Source organism: Nicotiana sylvestris, chromosome 6 (genome assembly GCF_000393655.2).
Source record: "Nicotiana sylvestris chromosome 6, ASM39365v2, whole genome shotgun sequence".
Lineage (NCBI taxonomy): Eukaryota > Viridiplantae > Streptophyta > Magnoliopsida > Solanales > Solanaceae > Nicotiana > Nicotiana sylvestris.
Window position 1 is genome coordinate 159,704,632 of NC_091062.1, and position 17,061 is coordinate 159,721,692.

Consider the following 17,061-nt stretch of genomic DNA (forward strand, 5'->3'; position numbering starts at 1 on the left):
GAAAGGGGCTCACCAAGACTTTGAGAAGAGGATACTCCGCTACGCGCGATCGGCACTTTCCGCTATGAAGCCACCTACATTCATTTAAAAATGTAGCACTCCCGGCAAAAGGGGCGTTAGTACCATGGAATAGTACTAATATGTACAACTAAACACCATTTTATTAGAAAGAACTATCATGCAAGAACAAGGAAATCACAAGAGACGATCAAAGGTTTTAACCGGACACCACATCATCAATAAGAGAATCATATAATCTTTCACACAATTTCTATAACTTTAGTTTGGGGAATTTCCTTCATATGTTCGTCATTGTTCTCAATACCACCGCTATCTTGAGCGGAGTCCGATCGCGACCCGATCGGCTAGGTTGCCTCATTTGAGACATATACCTCAATCACCATTTCATTTCCCTTTTTCCAGAATTTAATATCAGCACATTACCACCATGTGTGCGACATGGTATCCGATCACGGTCCGATCGGCTAGGCTGCCTTACCTAGGCGTTGTTCCTTTTTCATTAATCAACTCATTTGATCTTTATTTCAAATTCATCATATCAATTCATTGGCACTTTGGGCCACAATTATCACATCATTTCCACTTTCAATGTCAACCTTGCAATTTATGATCATAGGCATATACAAAAGCAATTCAAGTTGCAAGCATAGGTAAAATTTCATATAATTAGCATTACAATCTCAGTTTTAATCTTGTCTTATAGCCTAGGCATTTCAACACATGATTCGGACTCTTCGCACATCTCCAAATATCAAGAATAGTACACTACACACATTGAGGCACACCCTTCATGTATATATATACTTGCAAACCAATTCATGTGTAATTACAGTCAATACATCAACCAATTCTAATCTTACCACATTTGCGTAAATGCCAACGGAGCTTAATTTCTAATTAAAGGGGGTTTTAGCCATACATACCTCAATAAAACTTTCCTTAATCCTATAATATTCCGGAATGTTCGCACTTCAATCTATTTAAGCAATGTAGCACAATTGAACCCATAATCAGGAAAAGATCATAATCTAAGCTCACTTGAGCATTTTATCAAGCATTGAGTGTTCATTAAGTCCTTATGGTCCTTTTATGCAAGATTACACTAGCCCATTCCCCATGCCTCTCTATTTATAATTTCCCCATATCTTCTAAGAACACATGCATGCAATGCAATCACCCTTATCCCCATGAATTACCTCACTAATGACCCCTCATAGCTATGTATAAAATTAAGAGCTGAGGTGATGAAGTCTTACCTCCTGGGATGAAGTTTTAGGTGCCCCACTTGATTGTCTTCAATGTTTTAACAAGGATTTATGGAGAAATGTTTTATAAAAAGCACTTCCCCTCTTTTAGACCCTCCCTCTCACTCTAAAAGCTCCAGGAAATAAGCTCAAAATGAGCTATTGCACAGGATATAACGATAGGGGGTCAGGTTTAAAATTTAGAAATCTGGAGCCCCGATATATGCGATCACAAAGTTAACATGCGGCCCGCAGAATGGACCGCAAAAATGCTCCCAAAAACCTGAACAAACTGCTTGGAAATGCGATAAGAATGCAGTCCACATACCTGTTCTGCGATTGCACAATGCACCGCAAAATTGCCCCTCGCAAAAATTCTAAGGGAATTATGTGATGACTATGCGACCCGCATATCGACTATGTGATCGCATAATTGGATGCATAATTGACCTCAAAATTAACCATCACACTGCCTGACTCTACGGCGACTATGCGGTCTGCATAACTATTCTACGACCACATAGTTGACCGCAAAATCGCACTTTTCTGGAAAACACTATTCTTTAACTTTTTAATGCACAGATCAATCCAAAGGGTCCGAACCGCTGAATTTCTAACACATGATCCTAACTTGGCACCACGAGATTCAGGTTTTTGAGTAAACATTTCACGGGGCCTTACATCCTCCCCTACTTAAGATCATTCGTCCTCGAATGAGGATCAAGGTTCACTTATCAGCAATTTTTATGCAACCTCAGCTTTTCACAACATGAAACACATCAACAACCCCAAATTTGGCTAACTGCCTAAATTTCTAAAAATTTCGCCAGAGTTTCCTTTATATCTAGGCATATCCACCTGTCAGAGGGCCCCAGAAACATGTCCTAACAACACATACATATTCCATAGACATAACATAACCTGTACAACACTAATCGAGGCCGTATAGGCATTCATATACCCAAAACGAAACATGACAGTTGTACATAGATCAAATCAAGGGTACAAAGTTCTTAGGAACCAAATGCATAATAGCTATTACATGACCATTCAAACAAATGTGGGTACTTCTTTCTCATTTCTTCCTCAGCTTCCCAAGTGGCTTCCTCAACTTGCTGGTTCCGCCATAACACTTTTACGGAGACAATTTCCTTATTTCTTAACTTCCGAACTTGCTTGTCAAGAATGGCAACTGGAACTTCTTCATATGACAGTTCTTCATTAACCTCAATAGTTTCAACTTGCACACTAGTGAATGGATCTCCCACTACCTTCTTCAACATAGACACATAGAAGACTGGATGTGCCAATGACATCTCGGGTGGCAGCTCGATCTTGTACTCCACCTGACCAATCATTTGAATGATTCTATACGTTCTGACATGCCTCGAACTTAATTTCCCTTTCTTTCCAAAACGCATGATACCCTTAATGGGGGAAACCTTCAAAAATACCCAATCATCCTCTTTGAACTCCAAATCTCTGCGACGAACATCCGAATAAGACTTTTGCGATTCTGAGTAGTTTTCAACCTCTCCTTAATAATCTTGACTTTCTCCATGGCTTGACACACGAGGTCCGGCCCATCAACTCTGCTTCTCCAACCTCGAACCACCCAATGGGAGACCTATATCTCCTTTCATACAATTCCTTGAATGGTGCCATCTGGATACTAGCATGGAAGCTTTTATTGTAAGCAAATTCTATGAGTGGAAAATGATCATCCCAGCTACCCTTGAAATCAAGAACACAAGCATGTAACATGTCCTCAAGCGTCTGAATAGAAAGCTCCGCTGCCCGTCGGTCTGAGGGTGAAAAGTTTGCTAAGATTTACTTGCGTGCCCAAACCTTGCTGAAATTTCTTCCAAAAGTTAGCCGTGAATTGAGCCTCTTGATCTAAAATAATTGAGACCGGAGTACCATGTAACCTAACTATTTCCTTGATATACAACTGAGCATACTATTCCGCTATGTCGGTAGATTTAACTAGCAAGAAGTGAGCTGATTTTGTGAGTCGGCCCACGATTACCCAAATTGCGTCGAACTTGCGCGCAGTGCGCGGTAACCTTACCAAAAAATCCATGTTGATCATCTCCTATTTCCACATTGGAATTTCTTTGCTTTGGGCCAATCCACCGGGCCTTTGATGTTCGGCCTTCACTTGCTGACAGTTCGGACATTTTTCCACAAAGTCTGCCACATCCTTTTTCATGTTATTCTACCAATAAACTTCATTGAGATCATGATACATTTTTGTAGATCTAGCTGCACGAAATACCTGGAAGTGTGAGCTTTTGCCATGATCCTTCCCTGAAGACCGTCGATATTTGGAACACATAGGCAGCCTTGGTACCGTAGGGTACCATCATCTATGCCAAGGAAAAAAGTTGTGGTCTTGTGTTTATGAATCCCTTCTTTTAGTTGTTCTTACAATGGATCGTTGAATTTCTTCTCCTTCACGTCTGCTACGAGCGATGATTCAGCCCTATTTTGTACAATCACTCCTCTTTCATTAGAGTCCGCGAGGCAAACTCCCAAGCTAGCCAACTGGTGAACCTCCCTGGCCAACGACCTCTGAAATGCCTTCAAATGATCCAAACTTCCCATAGATTTTCGACTGAGAGCATCCGCCACAACATTAGCCTTTCCCGGGTGATAGAGAATATCAATGTCATAGTCCTTGAGTAACTCTAGCCATCTTCTTTGTCTCAGATTCAATTCCTTCTGCTTGAAAATATATTGAAGGCTCTTGTGATCCGTAAATACATCCACATAGACCCTATACAAATAATGCCGCCAAATCTTTAGCGCAAACACCACTGCCGCAAGCTCTAAGTCATGGGTTGGGTAGTTCTTTTCATGATTCTTGAGTTGCCTAGAAGCGTAGGCTATAACCTTACCGTGTTGTATTAACACACACCAAGCCCGATCCTTGAAGTATCGCAATACACTACAAATCCCTCTGTACCCTTTCTTGGAAACTCCTTTCACAAGCATCGGACCATTGGAATTTAACTACTTACTGCATCAATTTAGTCAATGGAGAGGCAAGAGTAGAAAACCCCTCCACAAATCTCCTATAGTACCCGACCAAACCCAAGAAACTACGAATCTCTATTGGAGTGGTAGGTCTAGGCCAATTCTTCACTGCATCAATCTTTTGAGGATCAACCATAATTCCTTCCCTGGAGACGACATGACACAAGAACCCGACAAATTCAAGCCAAAATTCACATTTTGAAAATTTTGCATACAATTGATGTTGTTGAAGAGTCTGCAGAACTGTCCTGAAATGGTCAGCATGGTCCTCTCGACTTCGAGAATACACAAGAATATCGTCAATGAACACTATCATAAAGAAGTCTAGAAAAGGCTTGAAGACTCGATTCATAAGATCCATGAAAACTGTCTGGGCATTTGTTAGCCCAAAAGACATCACCAGAAATTTAAAGTGCCCATACCGAGTCCTAAAAGCTGTTTTTGGAATATCCTGCTCCCTTATCTTCAATTGATGATACCTGAACCGCAAGTCAATTTTTGAGAAACACGTAGCACCTTGCAATTGATCAAACAAGTCATCTATTCTTGGTAGAGGATATTTATTTTTGATTGTGACCTTGTTGAGTTGTCGGTAGTCAATACACATCTGTAGCGATCCATCTTTCTTCCTGACAAACAAGACCGGTGCGCCCTACGATGACATACTCGGCCGGATGAAACCCTTTTCTAGCAAACCTTTCAGTTGTTCCTTTAGCTCTTTCAATTCTGCCGGTGCCATCCTGTAAGGCGGAATTGATATAGGTTGTGTGCCTGGCATCACATCGATCCCAAAATCGATCTCCTTGTCTGGTGGTATCCTAGGGAGTTCATCTGGAAAGACATCCAAAAATCCATTCACAACTGGCACAAACTCAAGGCTAGGCGCCTCGGTATTGGTGTCCGTAACCCGAACTAAATGATAGATGCACCCTTCTTGATTATCTTTGCGGCCTTAAGGTAAAAAATAAATTGACCTTTTGGTACTACATTATCTCCCTTCCATTCAACAATGGGATCATTAGGAAATTCAAGCCTCATGGTTCTAATACGACAATCAAGTTTGGAAAACCATGAATAAAGCCAATCCATTCCCATTATTACATCAAAATCGATCATCCCTAATTCAATAAGATCAGTCGTGGTATCCCTACCCCATACCGTAATAACACAACCTCTATAAACTTGAGCAATCGTAATTGACTCACCAACCGGAGTAGACACCGAAAATGGCTCATGAAGCTGATCCGGTTCTATCCTAAATTCCATAGCAATAAAAGGTGTAACATAGGACAAGGTGGAACCAGGGTCAATAAGTGCATACACATCATGAGATTGGACAATCAGAATACCTGTAACAATATCTGGAGAAGCCTCTATGGTCTGGCGACCACTCATAGCATAGAACCGACAGGATCCTCCTGAACTCTGCGCGCCACCCCTTGCTGCACCCCGCCCTGGAGGTGTTGGGGTACCTCGAGCTGGAGAGGGGGCTGAAGATGTAGCCGCTGCTAGGTTGGTTGGCTATGTTGTGCCCCTACCCGCTCCCTGGCGGGATACATGACAATGCCTCTGAATATGACCCCCCATCCCACATCCATAGCATACGGGTAACTCCAAATAGCAAATCCCTGAGTGCATCTTCCCGCACCTGGAGCACGGGGACCTCTGCTACTGCTGAGATCTCTCTCTTGACCGACCCCGCTGGTGAGATCCCCTGTTGCCCTGATCGGGCCTGAAACGACTCCACTGCTGCTGCTGACTGGGCCCTGATGGTGGTGCACTGGCTAAAGACTGCGTAATAGAATGGGACGGCCCTGATGATCCTCCCCTGAAGGCTGATCTTCCCCCGCCTAGTGACTCTCCCATGTTGCCCGTAGACCGAGCCTTGTTGTTACCCTCTCTCTCCATTCTGTTCTTCAGTTTACGGTTCTTTGTAGCCTGAGCAAATGCTACCATCTTCCCATAATTCATGTCAGAATTCAATGTAGTCGTAGAAGCCTCATTAGTAGTCAAAGGATTAAGTCCCTGAACAAACCGGCACACCTTGGCCTCCATTGTGGGCAACATATAAATGGCATACTTGGACAGGGGAGCAAAATCCATGTGGTACTCCCACATACTTCTGCTACCTTGCTTCAGATTTTCAAACTCTGCTACACGGGCTACCCTTGTCTCAATAGGAAGGAAATGATCTATAAAGGCATCGGCAAACTCGCTCCACCTTGACGGAGGGCTCCCCTCCTCACGGAAATCTTCCAACAACTCAAACCACGAATAGGCCACCCCTTTCAGACGATAGGCAGCCAACTCTACTCCATCTATCTCAGTTGCGCGCATAACCCTGAGGGTCTTGTGCATCTCATCAATAAAATCATGGGGGTCTTCTTCTGGATTGGCACCCATAAACACTGGAGGGTCTAACTGAAGAAATCTATTCACCTTGGAACTAGTGGAATCCTCTTGCTGGCTGGATGAACTAGGTGCAATATTGGACCTCTGGGCCTGAGAGGCCACTAGCTGGGTCAACATCTGAATAGCTCCCCTAAGATCCCCATTAGAAGTACCAGAACCGGAAGCTGGGGCTGGAGGCGGAACATGAGTATCAATGGGAGGGATAGTGGTATCCTCTATAGGTGTAGGAACTAGGGTAGTCTGCTCTAGAATAGAATAACCAGTAGGTGATAGCAGGGAGACTACCCTCACCCGCATTATCAAGCAGTGAATCACCAGTCACTCCTGAAGTGGCATTGGCTTCATGGCCAGTTCTCGCCTTCTTAGGTGCCATTTATTGAAAGATAGAACAATGCACTAATTAGAGAGGGAATAGTTTCATGACAAGTTTTTGCCGCAGGATCCAGAATATCAAAGAAGGGTGTTATTCCTAAATGCCCAAGTAGCCTCCAACTTATAGATGTGGTCGACTACACACCGATAAGAAGGACTATACTACGCACGACTCTGAGACATCCTAGGATAACCTTAAACCATAATTAAGTGTCCAAGATTCCTTACAATTACAATTTATAGAAACAAGAGTTTAAGTTTTCAACCTAGTTTATAGACCCGTCCAGCACCCGTACATAACCCACACAAATGTCTACGGAGCCTCTATGGATACAAAAGACAAACTATAACAACGCCGGCAACAAGGCCCCGACTGTACCTCAAAAGTGGAAGTCTACAACAAAAGATATATAACATAACCCCTTGAAGGAGGAAGGGGCTCACCAAGACTTTGAGAGGAGGACACTCCGCTACGCGCGATCGGCACTGTCCGCTACAGAGCCACCTACATTCATTTAAAAATGTAGCGCCCCCGGCAAAAGGGACGTTAGTACTATGGAATAGTACTAGTATATATAACTAAGCAACATCTAGTTAGAAAGAACTTTCATACAAGAATGAGGAAATCACAATTATAACTCAAACACTCTAAATGATCACAACATTATCAAATAAAAGAATCATACAATTTTCACATCATTTTCCCAGAGCTTTTGGTTTTGGGCATTTCATACTATTCATCATTGTCCACAATACCACCGCTATCTTGAGCGGAGTCCGATCTCGACCCAATCGGCTAGGTTGCCTCATTTGAGACATACACTACAATCACAAATACAATACTACCATGTGTGCGACATGACATCCGATCTCGGCCCGATCGGCTAGGCCGCCTTACCAAGGCGTTTCCCTTTTCCATCAATCATCTCATTTCAATCTTTGTTTCACATATATCATTTCATAGGCACTTGGGGACACATCTATCACGTCATATATTTGGCACTAGGCCGCATCTTACATCATTCCCAATTTCAATGTTAGATTTGTAATTTAGGATAATATGTGCACACAAGAGCAAATAAAATTGTAAGCATAGATGGGACTTCACATAGATGGCACAACATATGCAGCTTCAATCTTAATTTAAGGTCTAGGCATTTCAATACATGATTCATATTCATTGCACCTTTTCAAGTTATCAATAATTGCACTTCGACCACATTGAGACACATCTTTCACGCCTATAAGGTTGCGACTCCAATTCATGTGAAACAACAATCAATATAACAATCCAACCTTAATCTTACCGCATTTACACGAACACCAATGGAGCTCAATTTCTAAAAAATGGGGTTTTAGCCATACATACCTCAATTGAGCTTTCCTTAATCCTATAACTTTCCGGAATGTTCGCATTTCAATCTATTTATGCAATATAGCACAATTGAACCCATAATCAGGAAAAGATCATAATTTAAGCTCACTTGAGCATTTTATCAAGCATTGAGTGTTCATCAAGGCCTTATGGTCCTTTTATGCAAGATTACATTAGCCCTTTCCCTATGCCTCTCTATTTATAATTTCCCCCACATCCTCTAAGAACACATGCATGCAATGTAATCACCCTTATCCCCATGAATTACTTCACTAATGGCCCCTTGTAGCTATGTACAAAATTAAGAGCTGAGGTGATGAAGTCTTACCTCCTGGGTGAAGGGTTAGGTGCCCCACTTGATTATCTTCAATGTTTTAATAAGGATTTGTGGAGCAATTTTGATGAAAGGCACTTCCCCTCTCTTAGGCCCTCCCTCTCACTCTAAAAGCACCAGGAAATAGGCTCAAAATAAGCTATTGCACAGGATATAACGACAGCGAGTCGGGTTTAAAATTTAGAAATCTGGAGCCCCGACTCAGATCTGCGATCGCAAAACTAACATGCAGCCCGCAGAATGGACCGCAAAAATGCTCCCAAAAACCTGAACAATTTTCCTGGGTATGAGATAAAAATGCGGTTCGCATACCCGTACTGCGGTCGCATAATGCACCGCAGAACTGCTCCTTTGCAAAAAATCCTAGGGTATTATGCGACGACTATGCGGCCCGCATATCGACTATATGATCGCATAGTTGGCCGCATATTTGACCTCAAAATTAACCATCACACTGCTTGACTCTGCGACGACTATGCGGTCCGCATATCTATTGTGCGACCGCATAATGGACCGCAGAAATGCACTTTTTGGAAAACATAACTTCTTAATTTTATAATGCACAGATCAATCCAAAGGGTCCAAACCGCTAAATTTCTAACACATGATCCTAACTTGGCACCATGAGATTCAGGTTTTTGAGTAGAAATTTTCACAGGGCCTTACAGGTCATAATAGAGAAAATGTAGAACCCTCGAAAGCAGGAGAGGAACCCCCAATTCAAACGATCAACCTGATCCTCGGAGGGAATGAGATTAACGGGGTCACCTTTTCGGCAGCAAAGAAGACAATAGTGTCAAACTCATAGTAAAATACTCTGGGAAAATGATATCACTTTTACAGAGGAGACGTAGACGGATTGCTACTACCACACAATAATGCACTGAAATTTCTTTGAATGTGTTAGATTTTAAAATTAAACATATTCTAGTGGATCCAGGAAGTTTGGCTAATATCATACAATGGAGAATATTGGAGCAAACTAAACTCATCGGAAGCATTATTCCGGCCATAAAGCTCCTAGCCGGATTCAACCTCGTGAGCGTGATGACTTGGGGAGAGAATGTATTGCTCACGAACACTGAAGGAGTAATGAAAACAACCCTTTTGAGGTAGTAGATGGTGACATGGGATACAATATCATCTTGGGAAGGCCATGGTTACATGAGATAAAAGTTGTGCCCTCAATATATCACCAATTGTTGAAGTTTCTAATGCTCGAAGGAATCAAGCAGATAAGGCGTGATCAACCTGCAACAAGAGAGATAAATGCAATTTCGGTCTCTAGTAGCAAAGGAAAGGAACACGCGGCATAACAATTACAGGAATTGACACCTACTCCCGAACTAGAAGAAGTGAGCTCGGGGACAGAGGCATCAGAATAGTATCGGGTGCCGAGATATTTCCAGTTTCCAGAAGAGTAGGATGCAACGAACTAGATGAAGTCTGATTGTTTTGTGTGGTCGCACGGGATATGACATGTATCCCGACAGAGGTAGCCATGCACAAGTTAATATTGGATCCTAAAATACCTCTGGTAAGACAAAACAAATGCCCTATTACCGAAGCCAGGAACAAATTCGTCAAAGAAGAGGTAACCCAGTTGCTTAATATCGGTTCGATCCGAGAGGTAAGATATCCGGACTGGCTAGCTAATGTAGTAGTAGTTCCTAAAAAGAATAATAAATTTGGCATGCGTGTAGATTATAAGGATCTTAATAAGGCATGTCCGAAAGACTCGTTCCCACTGCCAAATATCGATCAAATGATTAATGCCATGGCCGACAAGAGTTAATGAGTTTCCTCGGTGCTTATTCTTGGTATAACCAAATCAAGATAAACCCGAAAGATCAGGAAAAGACTTTATTTATAATGAATTTTGGTACATATTGTTACAATGTGATGCCCTTCAGGTTGAAAAATGCTAGAGCCACTTATCAATGGCTCGTGAACAAGATGTTTGAAAATCAAATAGAAAAAACTATGGAAGTTTATATAAACGATATGCTCGTTAAGTCTTTGAATGCAGGTGAACACCTTAAACATCTGACATCCTGAGGAAGCATAATATGAAACTTAACCCCGAGAAGTGTGCGTTTGGGTTAGTTCTGGTAAGTTTCTGGGATTTTTGGTCTCACAAAGGGGAATTGTAGTAAACTCCAATAAAATCAAGGCCATAGAAGACATCCCAAATCAACTGTCAAACATAAAAGAAGTCCAAAGGCTAATGGGAAGATTGGTAGCTTTGAGCAGGTTCATTTCTCGATCGTCAGAAAAAATGTCATCGCTTCTTTGCACTACTCAAAAGTAAAATAATTTTGAATGGACACCGGACTGCCAGTAGGCTTTAAGGGATTTGAAGTAGTACTTGTCAGGCCCTCCATTGCTCTCAAAACCAAAAAAAAAGGTGAAACGTTGCTAATCTACCTCGCAGTCTCTGAAGTTGCATTAAGTGTGGTATTGGTCCAAGAGCATGAAGGTACGCAATCTCCCATTTACTATGTTAGAAAAATTTTAACGGGGACAGAAACTCGCTACCCACATTTGGAGAAACTGGCCTTAGCTCTCGTAGTTGTTGCTCGAAAGCTGAGGCCCTACTTCTAATGCCACCTGATAGCCGTGGTGAATACTTTCCCTTTGAAGAACATTCTCCATAAACCTGAGCTCTCGAGAAGATTGGACAAATGGGCTATCGAAATGAGTGAATTCGACATAGAATATAAACCAAGGACTGCAATTAAGTCATAAGTCTTGGTCGACTTCGTTGCCGATTTCAGTCCGAGATTATTGCCTTTGGCAACCAAAGAGACAGTAATGGTGTCAGAATCGACATCGAAGGTTTGGACCTTATTCACGGATAGAGATTCCAACATAAAAAGGTCCGGTCTCAGAATAGTCTTGATCATGCCTTTGGGAGAAACCCTAAGGCAGGCCATCAGAACGATTCCTTTAACTAATAATGAAGTGGAGTATGAGGCTTTGATTACAGGGTTCGAATTGGCCCGGGGACTTAACTCTGAGGTGATTGAAATCAAATGTGACTCACACTGGTGGTAAATTAGGTCTATGGGATCTTTGAAACCAAAGAAGAATACATACAATAATATGTGATAAAGGTCCAGGCTCTGTTGGCACAAATTTCGGAGTGGTCAATTGCTCATATCCCAACGGAGGATAACGCAGAAGCAGATGCATTGGAGAATTTAGGATCATCGACATAAATAAATGGATCGGAGTCCGGGACGGTAGTACAACTAATGAACTCCGTCTTGGATACAGATGGTTATTATGAGGTAAATTCGACTAATTTAGCCTGGTACTGGAGGAATGAAATCATTAATTATATCGAGCACGGGAAGTTGCCCGAAGACCCCCAAAGCATCCTGAGCGTTGCGCGCCAAAACAACGCGATATAAATTCAAAAGAGGACAATTATATATAAAATCTTTCCAAGGCCCGTTGTCCCGATGCTTTGGAGCATCAGAAGCTAACTATGTCTGTACAACAACCACTAGGGCGCAGATTCCTTGGTGCTGAAGTTGGTACAGGAGGATATTACTGGCCCTGCATGGAACAGGACGCCAAAGATTTCGTACAAAAATATGATAAGTGCCAATGTTATGCACCACTAGTACATCAACCTGCAGAATATTTGCATTTGGTTCTGTCTCCGTGGCCGTTCATGAAATGGGGGATGGACATCGTCAAACCGCTGCCACCGACTCCTAGAAAGGTAGACTAACTATTATTCTAAGTGGTGGAAGCAGGTCCTTATCAGAATATCGAGGAATGCGAAGTGGTAGATTTATTGTGAAAAATATAGTTTGCAGGTTCGGAATACCGAAAGATATTGTATTCGACAATGGGCCATAGTATATCGGTGCAAAAGTTACAAAGTTCCTCGAAGATTTGAAAACAAAGAGGATCACATCTTCACCCTATCATCCGAGTGCAAGCGGTCAAGCGGAATCAACAAACAAGGTGATTACTCAAAACCTCAAGAAAAGGCTGGAAGCGGCAAAAGGCAATTGGCCCGAAGACTTACTCGGAGTTCTATGGGCCTACCTAACATGGACAAGTCGAGCACAGGAGAAACTCCTTTTTCCCCTGTATACAGTGCAAAATCTCTAATCCCGGTGGAAGTGGGTGAAACCAACTTGAGTTATTTCCAAACAGATGAAGAATCGAACAACAAAGTAATATTAATCAACTTGGAGCTGCTTGAGGAATGCAGGGACTTGGTGCATGTAAGAATGGAAGCGCAAAAGCATAAAATGGAGAGGTATTATAATCGAAGAGCCAACCTCCATTATTTTAAAGTAGGAGATTTCGTTCTGAGGAAAGTAAATCAAAATACTCGGGAGCTCAACACGGGGAAGCTGGGTCCAACGTGGGAAGGTCCTTACCGGATTTCAGCTATCACCGGGAAAGGTTCATACGAGTTGGAGAACCGGAATGGAGACAAGTTGCCCAACAATTGAAGTGTGGCACACCTCAAAAGATATTATTGTTGATGAACATTATCTAATTAGAAAGTATGTGCTGCACTCTTTTTCCTTCGTTCAGTTTTTGTCCCAATTGGGTTTTTGTAGCAAGGTTTTTACCGAGGAAGCGACAGAAAGCATACTACGAAGATAGCAACAATAAAACCTTTAATAGCAAGGCAAACAAGCAAGTTTCCACTCATGTACGGTTAGATAATCTTTGGCTCGATAGCAAATTCCCACTGGGAAGTTAAGTTTGCTACTGAGCAAAGGTTATCCGACCGTTCACAAGCACATACCACTAGAGGGTTGTTAGATAGTATTTTGCTCGATAGCATAGATTCCTAAGGGGAAGTAAGGTGGGTTACTGAATTAAAGATTATCTAGCAATTCATTGGTGGAATCTTTGAAGGTACAAGACTTTTAGTGTTCAAATTCGCATTCCTCGCATTCGAACGCTGGGGGAATGATATGAGGATACGATAAGAATGACCGTCACATCAACCGGGAACGAAAAACCAAAAACATAATTGCGTCATCGGGACCGGGGACTGCGCGACCAGCTTCTAGAAACAAGTTGTACAAGATAGCCACAAGTAATGGAAATTTCTTTTTAGAATAGCAAATGCTTGTGTACTTTTGAAAATTGAAGGAATTGAATAAAATGAAATACTTTTGTTTTTATCTTGTTTCTTGTCTGAATGATGAACTAACTTTTTTCATTTGAAAGTTAAACAAGTACTTCAATTGCTAGTACCGTAATGAATAGGAGACGTCCTCTTCAAGAACACCGTAAACATAAGAGGGCCCTCTCTTATGAAAACCCTCACGTTAAATGGTTGGTTTCGGAAGAATTTATGCCCGGAATCCAAATGCCTTCAGGGAAAAATGCACCCGAAACATACACAAAAAGACGCAAAAAGTAAACTTGCGCAAATACTTATTGAAACCTCACGTAAAAGGGTTAATGCCCGGAACCAAAATGCTTCAAGGAAAATGCATCTGAGGCTGTACATAATAAAATATGAATAGAAAAACGTGCGCAAAATTTTTAAACAAATGCAAAGGATAAAGACTTGCATGGATATTCAAATAAAAGCGAGCCTCAAACAATACTTAAGCAAAAAATATGTTTTTATTTACAAAAACGTGCCAAAATGGCAAAGGTACAAGAATAGGAAAAAGAAAAGAAAAGCTAAAGTGCAGTATCTCCAGAACCAGGAGGAAGAGAAGTGTCCACGCCCCCAGAAAAAGTAGATGGATCCACCGATGGCTCGACAATTTCCCCAGTTTGATCTTCAGCATCATCGTCCTCCTATTCCTCATCAGTTATCGAGAACTCAGAACCGGAACTAGAAGGACTAGGAGCATTAGACTGTGCTGGGAGTACATTTTTTGCAGCTAACTCAAGCTCACGGACCTTAGCAATTTCGACATCAAAATCAATTATACCATCTTTGGTCTTTTCTAAGGTTTTTCTCCTCATGTTGTACATAGCGTAAGTTTTTTCAACAATAAGGGAAAATGCTTGGTGCTTAAGTTTTTCTTTGAGTTGAGCCACCTTGGCAGAAAGGCTTTCCCCGGCGGACCTAACAGATTTGAGGCTAACATTAAGGTCATAGACAATTGAACTAAAGAGCCTATTATGCTCGATAATTTTCTTGTACTTCTCTCCCAACTAGGCATATTTCGCCCCCACAGCAGCAAGCTCTTTAGTTTTGGAATTCAAGGCTGCCTCCAAATTATTCAATCTTTCAGCGGAGGCAGCCTCACGATCAGATGCAACAAGAACGACATTATGGAATTCAACCCGTTTAGCTTTAGATTCTTCAAATTAAAACCTCAACGGGGCAATCTCTTTGCTAGGGGTTTCTACCTCTTGCTCACTTTGTTGCAAACGAGCTTCCAATACAACGGCCTAAGTGGCATTGGCTTCCAGTTCCGATAGGCGATCGGTGTTTTACTCTAGCTCTGCCAAAAGCTGATCCTGTGCAGGAGTAATTTCTTCCTTCTTACGAATCAACCTCTAAAGTCCCTCAGAAGCAAGAAAGTTGTCATGCAAAGCAAGAAAGTTGGATCTTAGAATACGTTCATACCAAAATAGAGGAAATCACAAAGGAAAAAAAGAGTGTACCGTAGTGGAATTGTACATGACTTTGTTCAATAAACACTCTCCCGAGAGTGCCTAAATCTTTTCCCAATCTTTCTCTGAAGCCAAAGGTTTCAAATAAATAGCAAGCTCCACCGGCCAGAATAGAAAATTGCATCCAGTAGAGACCGAAAAAGTAATGTTTCTCCTCCTTTATGGATCTTCGAGAGGGGCATCATAATTTTGCCCTAAGATCCCATAAACTGGAGAAGAGGAACACCTTCTTCATGGTCGGATACGTCCGATTGAGATGATGTAGCAATTGCTGGTGGAAGAGTGGAAGAAGATGGAAATGATGTAATAGTTGCTGGTGTTGGTGAAGATGGAGATGAAGCTGATGGAGTTAAAGGGTGTGAAGCAGCTAAGGATGCTTATCGGGCAGTTATTTACTCTTAACAGTTCGTCTTATCGGTTATCGGCTTTTAAATGTATTAATTCACTAGCAATCTGATAAGATATCGGGCGGATTTATATCGATTTAGCTATTATCGGGAGGTTATCAGACGACTTATCGGCCTAGTTCAATCTGATTACAGAGGACTATTTTGGTATTTCATGTTATATTGTTACTAATAAGTAGTACATACCAGCAAAAAGCCAACAATGCTTTTGCACTTCCAAACATGGCAATTACATTCGTCAAGGGATGGTAGGTTAAGAATATAGTAAGTACTACTTATTGTACTTTAAAATATAAATTGGGAGTTGGAGGAGTGAGCTTCCAGTAATTCCTAAGACTTGCATTTATTTCAGATTGCACCATTCTTTATTTATTTATTTTAAAAAAACTCTTCATTTTAACCTTCTTTTTTCTCTAGGTTATTCATAAGGTCTAGTTAATCTTTCTAACTATTCTTTTATACGAAAATCTAAAGATGTGCAGATTTTTATTGCTTTTAAACTTGAATGTAAATATTAAACTTACCATATGTTGCTTCCTGCTCTGGCTATGGCGAGAGGGAGAGGCTCAGGCGAGCCTCGAGGTGTTGTTGCTCATGAGAACTGAGATCTGACATCTTGAGTGTTAGGGTTTCTAAAGTTTAATAGAGTAATACTATACTGGTCCAGACGTCATTAATCATTACTGGAAGTGGAAGTGTGGAAGGAATTTTTATTATTTAGTACATGTATGGGTAATTTTATATATATATTCTTGAGTGTTAGGGTTTCTAAAGTTTAATAGAGTAATACTATACTAGTCCAGGCGTCATTAATCATTACTGGAAGTGGAAGTGTGGAAGGAATTTTTATTATTTAGTACACGTATGGGTAATTATATATATATATATATATATATATATATATATATATATATATATATATATATATATATATAATCCGCCTTAATTGAATAATCCATTAAGAAAATTGAATAATCCGCCTCCAAACCGATAAGCCGTTAATAAAAAAAATCAATTCGTTCCTCATCCATTAAACCGATAACCCGATACCAATAAACCATTAAGCTACTTTTGCGGTTCGGTTTTCGATTTCGATTCGGTTTTGAACACCCCTAGAAGCAGCTGCGTCGAGTGTTGTGATAGTTGTTGAATACTCCCCAACCAAAGACGTTAGGGACCCGGTACTTAGCCCCGTAATACCGGGAACAACAATTGGGACCCGAAAACAAA

General features: G+C 41.3%; 3 protein-coding genes across 3 annotated transcripts; 1 reads left to right on the forward strand and 2 right to left on the reverse strand.

Annotated features, from left to right (window-relative positions):
* Nucleotides 1-2,278: 2,278 nt before the first annotated feature.
* Nucleotides 2,279-2,686, reverse strand: LOC138871552 (uncharacterized). Its single transcript, XM_070149436.1, has one exon. It carries the CDS (start codon nucleotides 2,684-2,686, stop codon nucleotides 2,279-2,281), a length of 408 nt encoding a protein of 135 aa, XP_070005537.1.
* Nucleotides 2,687-5,972: 3,286 nt separating this feature from the next.
* LOC104226175 (uncharacterized) lies at nucleotides 5,973-7,013 on the reverse strand. The gene has a single exon (XM_070149437.1). The coding sequence runs from the start codon at nucleotides 7,011-7,013 to the stop codon at nucleotides 5,973-5,975; it is 1,041 nt and encodes a 346-aa protein (XP_070005538.1).
* Nucleotides 7,014-12,867: 5,854 nt separating this feature from the next.
* LOC138871553 (uncharacterized) lies at nucleotides 12,868-13,278 on the forward strand. The gene has a single exon (XM_070149438.1). The coding sequence runs from the start codon at nucleotides 12,868-12,870 to the stop codon at nucleotides 13,276-13,278; it is 411 nt and encodes a 136-aa protein (XP_070005539.1).
* The last annotated feature ends 3,783 nt before the right edge of the window (nucleotides 13,279-17,061 follow it).

Bases quoted from the DNA above. Each gene is read 5' to 3' on its own strand.
- LOC104226175 (XM_070149437.1), bottom strand. From the start codon at position 7,013: ATGCGGGTGAGGGTAGTCTCCCTGCTATCACCTACTGGTTATTCTATT.
- LOC138871552 (XM_070149436.1), bottom strand. From the start codon at position 2,686: ATGCGTTTTGGAAAGAAAGGGAAATTAAGTTCGAGGCATGTCAGAACG.
- LOC138871553 (XM_070149438.1), top strand. From the start codon at position 12,868: ATGGACAAGTCGAGCACAGGAGAAACTCCTTTTTCCCCTGTATACAGT.